This window comes from Drosophila bipectinata, chromosome 3L (genome assembly GCF_030179905.1).
Source record: "Drosophila bipectinata strain 14024-0381.07 chromosome 3L, DbipHiC1v2, whole genome shotgun sequence".
In the NCBI taxonomy this organism is placed as follows: Eukaryota; Metazoa; Arthropoda; class Insecta; order Diptera; family Drosophilidae; genus Drosophila; species Drosophila bipectinata.
In genome coordinates this window covers 24,500,948-24,517,144 of record NC_091738.1, presented here as the reverse complement: position 1 = coordinate 24,517,144, position 16,197 = coordinate 24,500,948, and the positions used below count along the sequence as shown (strand labels likewise).

Sequence of the window (16,197 nt, the reverse complement as noted above, 5' to 3'; positions counted from 1 at the left end):
GTAGGCTAAAATGCAGGGATCACTTTGACCGCGCATCACTGAGAAAATGGAGAAATCTCCAAAACTGCAGGAATTCACGCATGATATGGCCTATCCGCTCTAGGGAGAGATCAATGATGCTTATCGCCCTTATTAGGCAGGACTGTAGTCTGGCAGTCAAGGACATTATGGGACACTGGTTAATAGGAGCACACGCGGCTAGACGAGCGGTGCCACATTATGACTACTGCAGGAGACGTGGGGATGTAGAAGCGGAAGAGCCAGTCGCATACCTCCTGTGGCAATGCCCTGCGCTGGGGCGCAGCCGACTCAAATTCTTGGGCGCAGCAACACTCACGGACCTAACAGACCTCGCGGAGATCGCTCCACGCAGACTCGTAGCTTTCATCCGTAAATCTGGATGGGACTGCGAGCCGCCGCAGGAAGAATAGCACACTCTTGGGCACATCAGTAGATAGCAAGGGAGAGGTCCTCTTGTAGGACCTAACCTCTTTTTAATCTAACACGAAAAAAAAGAAAAATAAATAATTAATATTAATTAATTTTTGACTAATTGTCGGATTTAATAATTATGGAGCCGGAAGAGTGGAGTTGAAACCGCAGCTCTACTCGGACAGAAGGTTGATAGTTAAATTATTAATAATTTTCGACTTTAATTGTTGAGTGGCCGGAAAGGTGCCTTAAAACAAAACTGGCCCTTCGCTCGAACGGAAAATAATAATTAAATAAATTGTGGTGGTTATAATTAGAAATATATAAATTTATATTTAATAGATTCCTTTTTTTGAAGTTAGGTCGTACGCCCCAAAAGAAAAAAAAGCACCAAAAAACACAACACGGCTACTTCGGGGGCTAGGTTGAGAATTTAAGCGACACAATCACGGATTTGTAGTGGAATGGCGGTTAATAATTGTTGGTTTTAAGAAAATTTTATTTTTATTTAATTTTATCAGTTGTACATTTTCTGAAATTGGAGGCAGAAAATATTTGGAAATAAATGGACATGCATGTAAGTGCAGGATATATGTAAGGGCATGTGGGGCATATGTAGGCACAGTAGAGCGTTGATAAGTGGACTGTTACCTCTACAGTGGGGGAGCAGAAAAGTTATTTGGTGGTAAAAATTGGCGAAGAAAAAAAATAAATATTACGACAGCGGCGGACTGTTCGGTGAATTTGGAAATTTCCGGAACTAATTCACACCGGCTGGCCAATATTAATTATGCCCTTTTTTGTCACCACACAATTTCACTGTTCACTTTTTTTTTTTGCGGATTAATTGCAACAAAAAAAATGTATGTGTGTATTTATGTATATGGATGCACATATGCCTCGACCGTTGGCAAGCGAATGGATAACGGAGAGGCCAAAAACGGCGAGGAATATGGCGAAGCACACAAAATGGAGACGGATGGAAAAATTTGCAGAATTTGAAGACGAAGAAGAGTAGACAATCTCTAACTGCCGTTGTGTCGGAAAACTCGGACTTCACTCGGAGTTGACACGGAAGGAAAAACAAATCTGGCAGCAGTGTGAACGAAATTTAATGTTCGGACCACTGCTGAAGACCGACAGAGAGACGGAGACGAACAAATGTCGTACTTATCTTTTGGCGGAACAGTGCCGGGATCTGCTGGTAAAAATATCCAAAAACAAGAAAGCAAAGCTAACTTCGGGCGGAGCCGAAGTTTATATACCCTTGCAGCTATAACCGGATATATATCGCAAACATCGGATATAGTTGGCCGATCCTTATGATTACATCATAATAAAACCAATTAATTACAATAAAGAATCTAAAAAAAAGTCCCAAGCTTCTATCTTCAAAAATTCGAAAGTTGATATTTCTACCAAATACCATTTCCGATCGTTCAGTTATATGTCAGCTATAAGATATAGTCAACCGATCGTTATGAAATTTGGTAGATCGGATTGACTGACCAAAAATAGAATGTGTACCAAGTGCCAGCTTTCTATCTTCAAAAACACGAATGTTGGGTCATTTCCGATCGTTCAGTTATATGGCAGCTATAGGATATAGTCGGCCGATCCTAATGAAATTTTGTAGGTCGGATTAACTGGCCAAAAATATAATCTGTACCAAGTTCCAGCTTTCTATCTTCAAAAACACGAAAGTTGGGTCATTTCCGATCGTTCAGTTATATGGCAGCTATAAGATATAGTCGGCCGATCCTTATGAAATTTGGCATGTCGTATTATTTTGCCAAAAATAGCTCTCATGTCAAATTTGAACTCTCTAACTCTAAAAACACCAAAGTTATACCATTTCCGATCAATCAGTTATATGGCAGCTATAGGATATAGTCGGCCGATCCCGGCCGTTCCGACTTATATACTGCGTGCAAAGGAAAGAAGGGTGTGTGCAAAGTTTCAAGACGATAGCTTTAAAACTGAGAGACTAGTTTGCGTAGAAACAGACAGACGGACAGACGGACAGACGGACAGACGGACAGACGGACATGCTCATATCAACTCAGGAGGTGATCCTGATCAAGAATATATATACTTTATAGGGTCGGAGATGTCTCCTTCACTGCGTTGCACACTTTTGGACAAAATTATAATACCCTCTGCAAGGGTATAAAAATTATCCGGCTCGAAGGATCAAAATGTTGTAGGGGGGCGTTGCTGCCGCAAAAGATTCCGGAAAAAAGCTTTATTTTTCAGCTTTCAGCTTTATTCGCTGCTTACAAGAGACTAAAACTTAACTAGAAAACTAAACGGACGATCGACGACGGCCGACGAGCGAGAGAGAGTGCACAGAGGGGGAGTGCGGATGCGCTCTTCAGCGCGAATGCTCTGTTATGCACAGCTGAGCGGCACAACGGTCCCTCACCTAAACAGCGGTGATTGACAAAATAGTACGGAGCCCTTAGTAGGGGTGCCTTTATTCTATGCCTGCCAGCTCAGAACTAATTAACATAAGAGAGGAAGGGCTTAATCGTAACCCTAACTCGCACAGATCGCGGCCGACGACCAGCACCCGTCGTAAGACTTCATGTGCCGTTCGTCTTCGTGCTGTTAGCTCAGATCACCTCAGATCACCTGCTCATTGCATTGTTAACTTATTTGTCGGAACTGACGGGATCGGGCGTCTAACTCTAATAGTTCCTATAGAACACGGAAAATAATTGGAAATGACCCAATTTCGGTGTTAAGATAATATAAGCTTGGGACTTTTTTTACAATAAGGAACTTTAATCTATAATATCGGCCAACTATTTCCAATACTTGGGATGTATATATGGTATATCCGATCTTCTCCCTTCCTTTTTTTAAAAAAAGTTTGACTTTATCAGACAAACAGTAATCAAATTTGAGAAAAATATATGGGCTTATGTCTTACTGAGACCCTTCTGGTCAAAGCCCGAATGAAAATGTTACTGACCATTTCTCACACTTAAGAAATAAGTGTATTATTTTTAAGTATTAAATTAAATATTATGTGCAATCTGCGAGCCGAAGGCAGTAGCTGATATGGCTCCTACGATAGCTCTTAGTTTAGAACTATTTGCTAGCTTTAGACCAGTGGTCGGCGCGGACCTATCCCGCAGGCATAGGAAATTTCTCTGCCCGAGGTCTGCCACACACACACACAGTATAAATGTGTGAAACATCATGCTCACAGCCTACCTTCTGCTTTTCGTTACTAATACTAATGCTTTAATATCATATTAATGTATTGGGGTCCCGAGCACTGCTTTAGATAAATTAATAATTGGCAACTTATGCTTGAATGAAATTATTACATATATTTAACTTGCCTATAGTTTTCTGTACGTAACTTCTCGTTCTGACGCCTCATGACGCCTCTCGTTTGCATCGAATGCAGTGGTGAAGGGAACAACGCCTATGTCGATTGGCACTCTGAGCCTATTAAATTGATTCCGAACTTAATGTGGCAGTGTGATAGCTGCGTCATTGGAAACTCGCATTCCACAACAGATGAGCTAAATTACAAAGCTATAGATCTAGAATCCCTTTTCCGGAGCCCTAATACTAAATTGGATCGTGCCCATTACCGTTACTCCTTCCTTTCCATAAACTTATATTTATAGCCACGATTGCTCTCTGATCCGCTACAAAAAACAAACTGCTCGGTCGTTAATGGTAACGGTTGACGCTTTTTTTAGTTCCTCCAGTGTTTCCTCTTATAAAAACGAAACGGCGGAAAAAAACTAAAAAGCTTTACATGTTTTCAAATAATTGCTTTTTATGTGAAAGAGCGATGATAGGGTAGAGACCATTGTAGTTCGAACATAAGACCCTAAGAGAGTGTGTTGTACCAAAGATTATAAAGTTCATAGATAGGACATTAGGGCCCAAAACGGTCAACTTTTTGCGTCGAGCTTGTTGGTGAGGGGGGAATGTACATGCACACGATTCTATTTTTAGAACTCTTTAAATGTATCCGTCAACAAAAATGTGAACCTTTGTATGTATGTGTGACTGCTCGCACGACGGAGTAAAAATGTTTTGGCTTCCAAATTTCAACTTCAATTTCTCGTTTCTGTTTTTGATGCGCCGATGTGGTAGTTGGTAGAACAAATAGTTTTTTTAATTGCCGCAGATGGAGAAAGAATGGTAGCGTAATGCATAGAGTAGTTACTCTATGTGTAATTTTTCTGTGTTCAAATCCTCCTAAGGACTTTGAACTTTTTCTTTCTTTTATAATTATTTTTTTTCTTATTTTTCTAAGTAATAGAAGACTTTAATTTTTTAGTCAGTACTAGGGGTCGTTAAATTCATTTTTCTAATAGAAAACCAAGATTATTAACCTGAGTTAATTTAGGAAAATAAGGCAATCCCATACAGAAAATATGTAGCCTGGAAAGGGAAAGAACGATATAAAGACATAGGATTGCATTTTGATCCATTAAGTCTTAAATCATTTTCTAAACCCTATTTTTGAAAATTTTTGAGATCAGATTGAAGCTTGCATTGGGCAGAAGCAGATTTGTATTAAAGACAAAGCTTAACATCATCTGCATACATGAGTAATACAGAGTTCGTCAAAAAAGGGGGCAAGAATTCGGGAATTCGAGGTTTCCAAAGATAAGTTGAAAAGTGTTTGAAGAGGTTTGCACAGAGCCCTGGCAAAGTAATTTTGCACATAGCCTGGTACTCTATCCCGGCCTGGCGAATAAACTGGTTTGACCCCTAGAAGATTTGATTACAAGCTATTTTAAGAGAAAGACGGACAGAAAATAAGTTATTTGAATAATGTTTTTAATAATTCGTCAATGGCCTGATTAGAGGTCGCTGATGAATTTTCAAAGTCATGGTGCGGGATAAGTGATAAAGGAGGTATATATTATAATATAGTAATGTACATTATACATTACTACAAAGTAATATCCGGTTTTGATCAAGTTTCTCTCAAGGCTCTAATATGGGATATCAGAATATAGTTTAGGGAGTTTGCTACTTAGCCCCTTAGTATTCTGATAGGTAAGTGTTAGTGACGATATTAGTTTTTTGGATTAGTGAACGATGAAGAACGGAAGGTTGGTCCGTGGATTTAATATTGGGAAGTATCACTCCCACGGGTTTTACAACTTTTTTCTTTACAGTACTAGGCTGATGTTCCTGGGCGAAAATGTCCTCTGGCAAAAAACTGGGTGAACAAATCGTCTTGAACATCAGCGCGGGCACACAAATCTTGAATGAAGACGTGCGCCGTATATAATTATATTTAAATTTAGCTATGTTCTCTACCTTTATATCGGCTTTTGTTTTGCTTTGATATAAATTGAGATCAGGGGCAATCCGAGAAATAAATATATGTTTCGATTGAGGACTCACAGCATCAGTCGGTACCGGGGGTCCGGACTATGGAATACTATACTCGTTTGGGTGACTTACTATACTATACTACTATACTGGGGTTTCATTCACTTGGACCCTTGGTATCACTTGGAGGGATTCCACGGAGGATATATCGGACAATTGCTCATTTGCGTTAAGAAATTTTGACGGCGAGTTGTTCTTTGTTCAAGACCTTGGGGTGGTCAGAGATATGAGATATGAGAAGATTGTCTTATAACAAGACATCATTGAGCAGACCAGTTTGAATTTCATTTTATTATTTAAATTTGCATTACATTTACATTTTACATTTTATTTATTTATTTATTCAAGGTACATTGGTTTCAAACTTTTTATATATATCTTTTATAAAAAGTTTGAAACCAATAAACCTCGAACCAAAAAGAGTCAAAGCGGGAGGTTTGAAGAGAGCGATTGAAGTGAGCAAGGAAAAATTCAAAAATAGAGAAAAAAGCTCTATTGTACAAGGAAAAAAATAAAAAAAGTGGAAGAAGCAGAGCCGAGTTATGATTAGATTGAAATTAAACAAACTATTAATTCGCCTCCAAATATACCACTGCACACGCAAAGCAATACGGTTTAAGTTACGAAGCAATACGGTTTAAGATTTATCATACAGGGAGTGCACACAAAAACACTACCGTTCACTTTGGAAGGAGGAAGATATTACTAGTCATCCATCCGACTAGCTGCCATGCAGCGACACAAAGGGTTAGCCATTTAAGCTGCTTTTGCGACAGAACCGACAGAACAGAAAATAGCGATTCTTTATTTATTATGAAGAACACCTGGTTGGTGGGTTCCTCCATCTGCTCCAGCTTCACTCCACACTCGTCAATTCACCTAGATTACACCTTTGGAGCATGGTGAGAATCTGGCCCGGCGCCATGATTGTTTTCGGAATTCAGATTCTGGCTGGGTGCTTACAAGGGATGTCCCACGTTCTTACAGACTGGGACTGAGCCTGGTTCCCTGGGCTGAGTCTGGGTCATCGAAACATTTCGGGGGTTAGGTGGCTCCCACCCATCTCCACATGTCTCGAGGTATCTTGCCTTCGTTAGCTACTCAAAAAAATGGCTTTGGGAAATCTCTGTAACGTACCTTTCCGCTGAGTGCCGGGCACTGGCAGGTGGGCTCGCTCGCCATCACACTGCTTTTGCCACCAACTTCCTGCCACACCACTGGTTTTTTAAGGCCTAACAAACAAGGTCATGGTTGTTTTTGAGGAATCGGGACATATGAGGAACATACGGGACCTTGCGCTCTGTGATTCAAAATTGGCCAATTGAGGGGAAAGAAAACGAAGGCATTACACATTTTTTTTTCAAATTTCCTTAATCCGCACCAAAATACAAAGACGAATTAGTTCATTTAAACTCCAAAAGAATTTTTATTCTGCATGCAGAATATGGATTTGCTTGCATCCTTTTTATTGAATGCACAATTTTTTTTAACGCCAAATTATAACTGTTTCAATATGAATAAATTTTATAATTAATAATTATTAATTATATATACAGTACATTAAAACTATTTTAGCGTAACTCCCGTACACTGCAATTAAGGGAATAAAAACCAAGAAAAACGGCTATCGTCAATTTTCCTGACTTTATTAATGCCGGTACTCATCTCTTCCCACCGCAATTTAAAGATTTAAAGTTTAAACTTTAACGGTTTGGATTGTCAGCAAAAATTGTTGTTTCATACTTTTGCGCTTGGCCAAAAAAACAACCAAGGCCCCCTACTTCCTACGTCACTACTTCCGATTCGGTGGGGAAGCAAACTACAAGTGTAAAGTTTTTGATTTGATTTTAAATTGATTTGTTATTTGTAGGTGTAGATTAGCCATTGGAACATTATGGCATTAAAACATTTGTCTACCTCTTCTAGTTATATATTTTAAAGTTTTCGAGATCCACACATTAACAATTTTTGCCTGTTTGCATGGGAAATGGTATACATACATATCTCTTCAAAAAATCGATCAATTTGGATGAAATTCGTTTTTCAGGTATAAATTACCTATAGAAAAGTTTTTCAAAAAACCTCTCTGTACTGGCGCTACAGAAATTAAAAATTTAACGAAGCGGAAGGAACGTAGCAAAAAATTTGAAACAAACTTGAACTAAAGCCTACAGCCTACGAAAGGAAGGACATGGCTTTATCGACTCGTTGTTGATGCTGATCAAGAGTATGTATACATAATGTGGTCGGAGATGATTACTTCTCTATGTTACATACATTAACACGAAAACAATTGTACTACCCTTGTACTCTACAAATACTGGGAATAAAAAGTACCGAAATTGAAAAAAATTAAATAAAAGTTATTGTGAATAACAAACGCCTTTTTATTTTAACTACAATAATTAAGACAAGATTATTATATCGAGGTAGCTCTCCATATTACCAATGGTTTGTCGTCTCATCTGTAAGAGATTTACTGTTACATGTGTAGAACTGCGAATACCACATTCGAAATTGTTTGATTGCTGTATCTTCTTTTGCCAAAATTGGATTCGGAAGCAAATCTTTATGATTCCATATAGTTACGTCGCGTTGAAACTTAAAAAATTAATAAATATCAACAGTTGGTCGGTTTTTTAAATGTTGTCTTTAATTACCATAATACTTTCTCCACATATAAAGATTTTCATGAACGGAGCTAACCAACGGGGTCCATAAAATCTATGAATAACTTTTTGCAATAAAGGTTCAATTGGTGTAATAGTTTGGCATATTCGAAATGTACCAAATATTGACGAATTTATTTCCATGGTAACATATGAAGGACCAATCTTAAAAAAAACGTTCAGTATTTTTAAAAAACTTTGAAGCATCATACCTGCAAGCCTGAGATATCCATTCGAAAGCAGTTAAATCGTCCAAATATTTGTAAGGAATGGCTAAGTTTGATTTCAGCTAAATGCTTAGCATTTTTTGATGGCATCCAACTAAAAAAAGGAAATATTATTTTCATCAGCTCAAATTTATGTAAGTACTAATTTATTTTTTTTTTTGCATAGTATGTATATATTTAAAAAAAAATATTGTATTTAATTTAAATCGATTATAAAACTTGAATGAATATCCTAATTTTCATAGGTTAGCAAGACTAAAAAATTACAAAAATCAATTCTATTGATTGGGCTCTCTCTCTCCATCCAAAGCACAATTATGTATACCAGAAACAGTAAATAATAAAATTTGTAAGGAATTTTATTTTAAAAATGACAAAATTTTCATTTTTCTCTAAGCAAAAAGAAATAATTCAAAAATAATCTTATCTGAGCCAAAAAAAAAAATTAACGATCATTATTTTTGATTTAAAGTTTGTTTCCATGTTAATATTAATGTAAGTGAAAAAATCATCGTACTAAATGGTACCTGTATGCGTGATCTAAGGACATAGTGTATCAGATATCTAGATTTAGATCTAGATATTTTAATAATAGCCTGTAAAATCATAACTATCATAACTTAATATCATAATATGTAATAATAATCATATCTTAAGATTTTTATTTTCTTTTCTATGTCTTTCCGATGGTCAACTTTCCATCGGAAGATACAAATTTTCGTTCGTATGTAACACATCTACAGTGGGCCATATTTTCATTTTTACTTACTTTTACATAACTAAATTTTTTAATAAAAAGAACTACAACTTTTACTAAATATGGTTCCTGTACTTATTAGATTTAATTTTTTTAAATTTATTTTGAATTACAAACCTTTTTTTTAACAAACATTTTTTTTATAGTTCTACATTCTAATCAAAATCAAACAATCAAACACAAACACAATTTTGAAACTTTAAACAGTATTCTACATACTTTGATGAATATGTTCCATACTTAAGATTAAACAGAACAATAAAAATAAAAAAACAAAGAAATTTAACAAAATAATTTTAAATTTTATGCCAAAAAATTTACGCTTCCGCCCAATGTGCACTGGTTCCCGGGCGGTCCTGGCCATAGATGAGTACCACTTATGTATACATAAGTGTAGGGCGATTATGTAGACAGCTTCGCAGACGGGTAAGAGAAATACATGCAAGGTATTCAATCTGTGCCAAGACAGCAAGGAACCAACTAGAACGTCGAGTGGACTGAATCCGAGCAGAAAGAATTGGGCATGTATTGGCATCCGGCCAATACAGATGACTTTAGATTCAGTGCAACGTTCCTAGCAAGAAACACGTCCCTACCAAAAGGAAATAGTCATGTCTTAGCCTTGTAATGTCCACATTTGACGCGATGCTAGAGATTTGGCGGAGAAGACCACCTGTGATCAGTCGTTGCCAGGCAAGCTAACCGCAGCTTTCGATCACTGGCGGCAAGAGATAAACTATGTAAGAGAGCTTCGGCGTCGCCGCTACTACTTTGGTACTGGACGAGTAAGAGCACTTGAGCTGCACGTCTTCGTGGACTCCAGCCAGCCCGCGTTCTTGCGACGGCGTATTGGCTGGCCACCTTCGCAAACGGCAATGGGCAGGCTTGTTTCTTTTGTACCAAAACGAAATGTGCTCCGATGAGGGCGATGTCAATCCGTAGACCGGAACTTAAAGCGACCGTGCTAGGGACACTGGTGATGAACGCTGTGAAACAGGAACACAGTATTGAGATTAACGGATGCGTACTTTGGACGGATTCAAAAACCGTGCTGCACTGGATATGCAGCACACATCGGCGGGGGTATAAGCAGTTTGTTGAAAACCGGGTGGCAGAAATCCTGGATTTGACGGAAGTAGCCCTGGGTGCTGGGATGCGCACTACCAAAAACCAGTCCCCAACGCTACGTCGACCTGAGTCACGATGGTTGTACGGATCGCCGTTCCTACGAGAACCAGAAAAGAATTGGCTGAGGAGTTCCTCGAGTAGTAGTTGCCGCACGGAGGCAACCGACGAGGAAAAGATGCCATGTGAGTTTGCCTTAGTGATTGCAAACGGTTTTTTTTTTATATCTTTACAGAGAATTTCAAACTACAACCAGCTAGTAAGGACCACAGCTTGAGTACTAAGATTCTTCCAACGGCGTCGCGGCCAATATAGTTTAATAATAATGATTGGGGGCTAAAAGTCGTATATAATACGAAATTCAAGCTCTAGGCGAGGTGTCAAATTTGGGAGGGGTGCCGCACGCAATACATCAAATCTTCCGACTCTAGCTCGCCAGCTATTGGGGTGGTGTTCTTGCCACACCCCCCAAGGTGCCTTTGCTCATTATCAACATAAAAAAAAACTGCGTGCATGGGGCAAGCTTCTCTTGGTAAGAGGCCATCTGGAAAATTGATTTAGGGAAGATAGATAAGAGGGTTCCCTCGCATCGGTCTCTACCGTCGAGCGTCCACGACCTCAGATGTTGCGAGGCTTTGTTTGCCCACCCAACCTGTGGCTATCAAGATCCCGGGGACAGAACCCATGATGTCAATAATAGCCCCTACCTCAACGGTCTCAAGGGGGCCTGTTATGTCGGGTCAAAAAAATAGAGTTACTAAGCACATTATAAAAATGTATTAAAAGATTTACTAAAAGAAATAAACCAAGCCATGAGCAAGACCTTCATATTAAAACATAATTACATGGAAATTACATCAAACATGTAAACGAACATACGCTCGAACATGAGTGAACAAATTTGCCAACAAAATGGTTCGAACGACTTTGACTTGAGGATTTAAATTACTTTAAAATTTCCTTTTTTTTAGTTTTATTTAAATTTTAAGTTGGCCATCATATTTAGGAAATATTCCGTGTTTTACCAATTTTTTATTCTTTCGGTCTCATTTACTTTTTTTGTGACTAAAATTGATATTGTGTAAGGTCAGTACATTCACATTCACCACGGAACTGGTAAATCCATCGTCGAAAGACCTTTCACGGACGTGCGGTGGCTGAAAATTTTGGGACTTAACAATAACAAAAAAAAAACAAGGAAAATTCTCTATTATGTAATGCACTATGGGGCCATGGAAATTCTTATTCTTATTACTTTCTTGTTTTTTTTTTTTCTTTTTAGAAAGTTTAGGTATAGCCCCACTATCACTTCGAACCAAATTTTTTTTTTTTTTTGCTCATTCCATATATCTTTCTAATCGCTTAGAATTTTCTTTGGATAAATAAAGATTAAATTTATATGGATTGAAATTTATATACGATGAAAAAGTTCTCTGGATTATCGCGCTGGGGTCGCCGAATGCCTCCGAAGTACACTGGGTCACTCTCGGGCCACTGTTCTGCCGGAAAACTGTTGGTCTTTTTAATTAATTTTTCTCTGCTTCGCGGCGAGGAAAAATTATGCGCTACCGAGCGCGGTTGGGACAAAACCGCCCGCTCGAGCAAAGGGTTTGACGGTGGGCCTAGCGAGTCAAACTCAAGTTTTGTTTTTCCCCTCAGCTTATCGGTTTTGGTCAATCTATTCTTATTTATTTATTTTTTATTTTTTTTTATAATCCCCAAACTGGTACTTTTCCGACGAACGCTGCTCCTGCTGCTTTGCGCCGTGGGCTTCCGGAGTCCCTCAGATCCGCTCCGACCTCTTGGGTCTGCCTGAATTTCCCTCCGTTCCGGTAATATCTATCCTGTTGCCTAGCCTAATCACGAAAAAGAAAACTTGGCAAGAATTCATAACTGACCCGCCGCACATCCTCACCTCCACGGATTCAACACTGGGCACAAAAACGGTGGGCTTTTCTCTTTGATCTTTTCGCCTCTGGAAAGGTCCTTGTTTGCCGATCTTTAAACTTAAATGCACTAAGGTAAAACAATACACTCAACTGAATGTGAAACCTCAACTGAGGTGCAATGAGATGGCGCACCTTTCCCACCTACCCTTTTTTCTACAGATAGAAGCCCCTCCGCCAAGAATCTGGCTTGGGGTTTGACACCCCATTTTTCACACCCCAGGTTTATTTTAATAATAGCCTGTAAAATCATAACTATCATAACTTAATATCATAATATGTAATAATAATCATATCTTAAGATTTTTATTTTCTTTTCTATGTCTTTCCGATGGTCAACTTTCCATCGGAAGATACAAATTTTCGTTCGTATGTAACACATCTACAGTGGGCCATATTTTCATTTTTACTTACTTTTACATAACTAAATTTTTTAATAAAAAGAACTACAACTTTTACTAAATATGGTTCCTGTACTTATTAGATTTAATTTTTTTAAATTTATTTTGAATTACAAACCTTTTTTTTAACAAACATTTTTTTTATAGTTCTACATTCTAATCAAAATCAAACAATCAAACACAAACACAATTTTGAAACTTTAAACAGTATTCTACATACTTTGATGAATATGTTCCATACTTAAGATTAAACAGAACAATAAAAATAAAAAAACAAAGAAATTTAACAAAATAATTTTAAATTTTATGCCAAAAAATTTACGCTTCCGCCCAATGTGCACTGGTTCCCGGGCGGTCCTGGCCATAGATGAGTACCACTTATGTATACATAAGTGTAGGGCGATTATGTAGACAGCTTCGCAGACGGGTAAGAGAAATACATGCAAGGTATTCAATCTGTGCCAAGACAGCAAGGAACCAACTAGAACGTCGAGTGGACTGAATCCGAGCAGAAAGAATTGGGCATGTATTGGCATCCGGCCAATACAGATGACTTTAGATTCAGTGCAACGTTCCTAGCAAGAAACACGTCCCTACCAAAAGGAAATAGTCATGTCTTAGCCTTGTAATGTCCACGTTTGACGCGATGCTAGAGATTTGGCGGAGAAGACCACCTGTGATCAGTCGTTGCCAGGCAAGCTAACCGCAGCTTTCGATCACTGGCGGCAAGAGATAAACTATGTAAGAGAGCTTTGGCGTCGCCGCTACTACTTTGGTACTGGACGAGTAAGAGCACTTGAGCTGCACGTCTTCGTGGACTCCAGCCAGCCCGCGTTCTTGCGACGGCGTATTGGCTGGCCACCTTCGCAAACGGCAATGGGCAGGCTTGTTTCTTTTGTACCAAAACGAAATGTGCTCCGATGAGGGCGATGTCAATCCGTAGACCGGAACTTAAAGCGACCGTGCTAGGGACACTGGTGATGAACGCTGTGAAACAGGAACACAGTATTGAGATTAACGGATGCGTACTTTGGACGGATTCAAAAACCGTGCTGCACTGGATATGCAGCACACATCGGCGGGGGTATAAGCAGTTTGTTGAAAACCGGGTGGCAGAAATCCTGGATTTGACGGAAGTAGCCCTGGGTGCTGGGATGCGCACTACCAAAAACCAGTCCCCAACGCTACGTCGACCTGAGTCACGATGGTTGTACGGATCGCCGTTCCTACGAGAACCAGAAAAGAATTGGCTGAGGAGTTCCTCGAGTAGTAGTTGCCGCACGGAGGCAACCGACGAGGAAAAGATGCCATGTGAGTTTGCCTTAGTGATTGCAAACGGTTTTTTTTTTATATCTTTACAGAGAATTTCAAACTACAACCAGCTAGTAAGGACCACAGCTTGAGTACTAAGATTCTTCCAACGGCGTCGCGGCCAATATAGTTTAATAATAATGATTGGGGGCTAAAAGTCGTATATAATACGAAATTCAAGCTCTAGGCGAGGTGTCAAATTTGGGAGGGGTGCCGCACGCAATACATCAAATCTTCCGACTCTAGCTCGCCAGCTATTGGGGTGGTGTTCTTGCCACACCCCCCAAGGTGCCTTTGCTCATTATCAACATAAAAAAAAACTGCGTGCATGGGGCAAGCTTCTCTTGGTAAGAGGCCATCTGGAAAATTGATTTAGGGAAGATAGATAAGAGGGTTCCCTCGCATCGGTCTCTACCGTCGAGCGTCCACGACCTCAGATGTTGCGAGGCTTTGTTTGCCCACCCAACCTGTGGCTATCAAGATCCCGGGGACAGAACCCATGATGTCAATAATAGCCCCTACCTCAACGGTCTCAAGGGGGCCTGTTATGTCGGGTCAAAAAAATAGAGTTACTAAGCACATTATAAAAATGTATTAAAAGATTTACTAAAAGAAATAAACCAAGCCATGAGCAAGACCTTCATATTAAAACATAATTACATGGAAATTACATCAAACATGTAAACGAACATACGCTCGAACATGAGTGAACAAATTTGCCAACAAAATGGTTCGAACGACTTTGACTTGAGGATTTAAATTACTTTAAAATTTCCTTTTTTTTAGTTTTATTTAAATTTTAAGTTGGCCATCATATTTAGGAAATATTCCGTGTTTTACCAATTTTTTATTCTTTCGGTCTCATTTACTTTTTTTGTGACTAAAATTGATATTGTGTAAGGTCAGTACATTCACATTCACCACGGAACTGGTAAATCCATCGTCGAAAGACCTTTCACGGACGTGCGGTGGCTGAAAATTTTGGGACTTAACAATAACAAAAAAAAAACAAGGAAAATTCACTATTATGTAATGCACTATGGGGCCATGGAAATTCTTATTCTTATTACTTTCTTGTTTTTTTTTTTTCTTTTTAGAAAGTTTAGGTATAGCCCCACTATCACTTCGAACCAAATTTTTTTTTTTTTTTGCTCATTCCATATATCTTTCTAATCGCTTAGAATTTTCTTTGGATAAATAAAGATTAAATTTATATGGATTATTTATCCATATACCGAAATCCCACGTAGATTCGGCGGTACCGATTTTCCGACGATTTTACCGATGAAAAAGTTCTCTGGATTATCGCGCTGGGGTCGCCGAATGCCTCCGAAGTACACTGGGTCACTCTCGGGCCACTGTTCTGCCGGAAAACTGTTGGTCTTTTTAATTAATTTTACTCTGCTTCGCGGCGCTACCGCGGCGCTAAAAATTATGCGCTACCGAGCGCGGTTGGGACAAAACCGCCCGCTCGAGCAAAGGGTTTGACGGTGGGCCTAGCGAGTCAAACTCAAGTTTTGTTTTTCCCCTCAGCTTATCGGTTTTGGTCAATCTATTCTTATTTATTTATTTTTTATTTTTTTTTATAATCCCCAAACTGGTACTTTTCCGACGAACGCTGCTCCTGCTGCTTTGCGCCGTGGGCTTCCGGAGTCCCTCAGATCCGCTCCGACCTCTTGGGTCTGCCTGAATTTCCCTCCGTTCCGGTAATATCTATCCTGTTGCCTAGCCTAATCACGAAAAAGAAAACTTGGCAAGAATTCATAACTGACCCGCCGCACATCCTCACCTCCACGGATTCAACACTGGGCACAAAAACGGTGGGCTTTTCTCTTTGATCTTTTCGCCTCTGGAAAGGTCCTTGTTTGCCGATCTTTAAACTTAAATGCACTAAGGTAAAACAATACACTCAACTGAATGTGAAACCTCAACTGAGGTGCAATGAGA

At 39.1% G+C, this 16,197-nt stretch overlaps 1 protein-coding gene across 1 annotated transcript in view; it reads right to left on the bottom strand.

Moving 5' to 3' along the window:
- Positions 1 to 8,177: 8,177 nt before the first annotated feature.
- nvd (cholesterol 7-desaturase nvd) overlaps positions 8,178 to 16,197 on the bottom strand; it is a 121,417-nt gene continuing 113,397 nt past the window's right edge. Inside the window, exons 4-6 of the mRNA XM_070279921.1 lie at positions 8,696 to 8,804; positions 8,475 to 8,648; positions 8,178 to 8,415 (exon numbers count right to left, since the gene is read on the bottom strand). Of these exons, the coding sequence (XP_070136022.1) occupies positions 8,257 to 8,415; positions 8,475 to 8,648; positions 8,696 to 8,804 (442 nt within the window). The 3' untranslated portion in view covers positions 8,178 to 8,256. The remainder of the gene's footprint in view (positions 8,416 to 8,474; positions 8,649 to 8,695; positions 8,805 to 16,197) is intronic.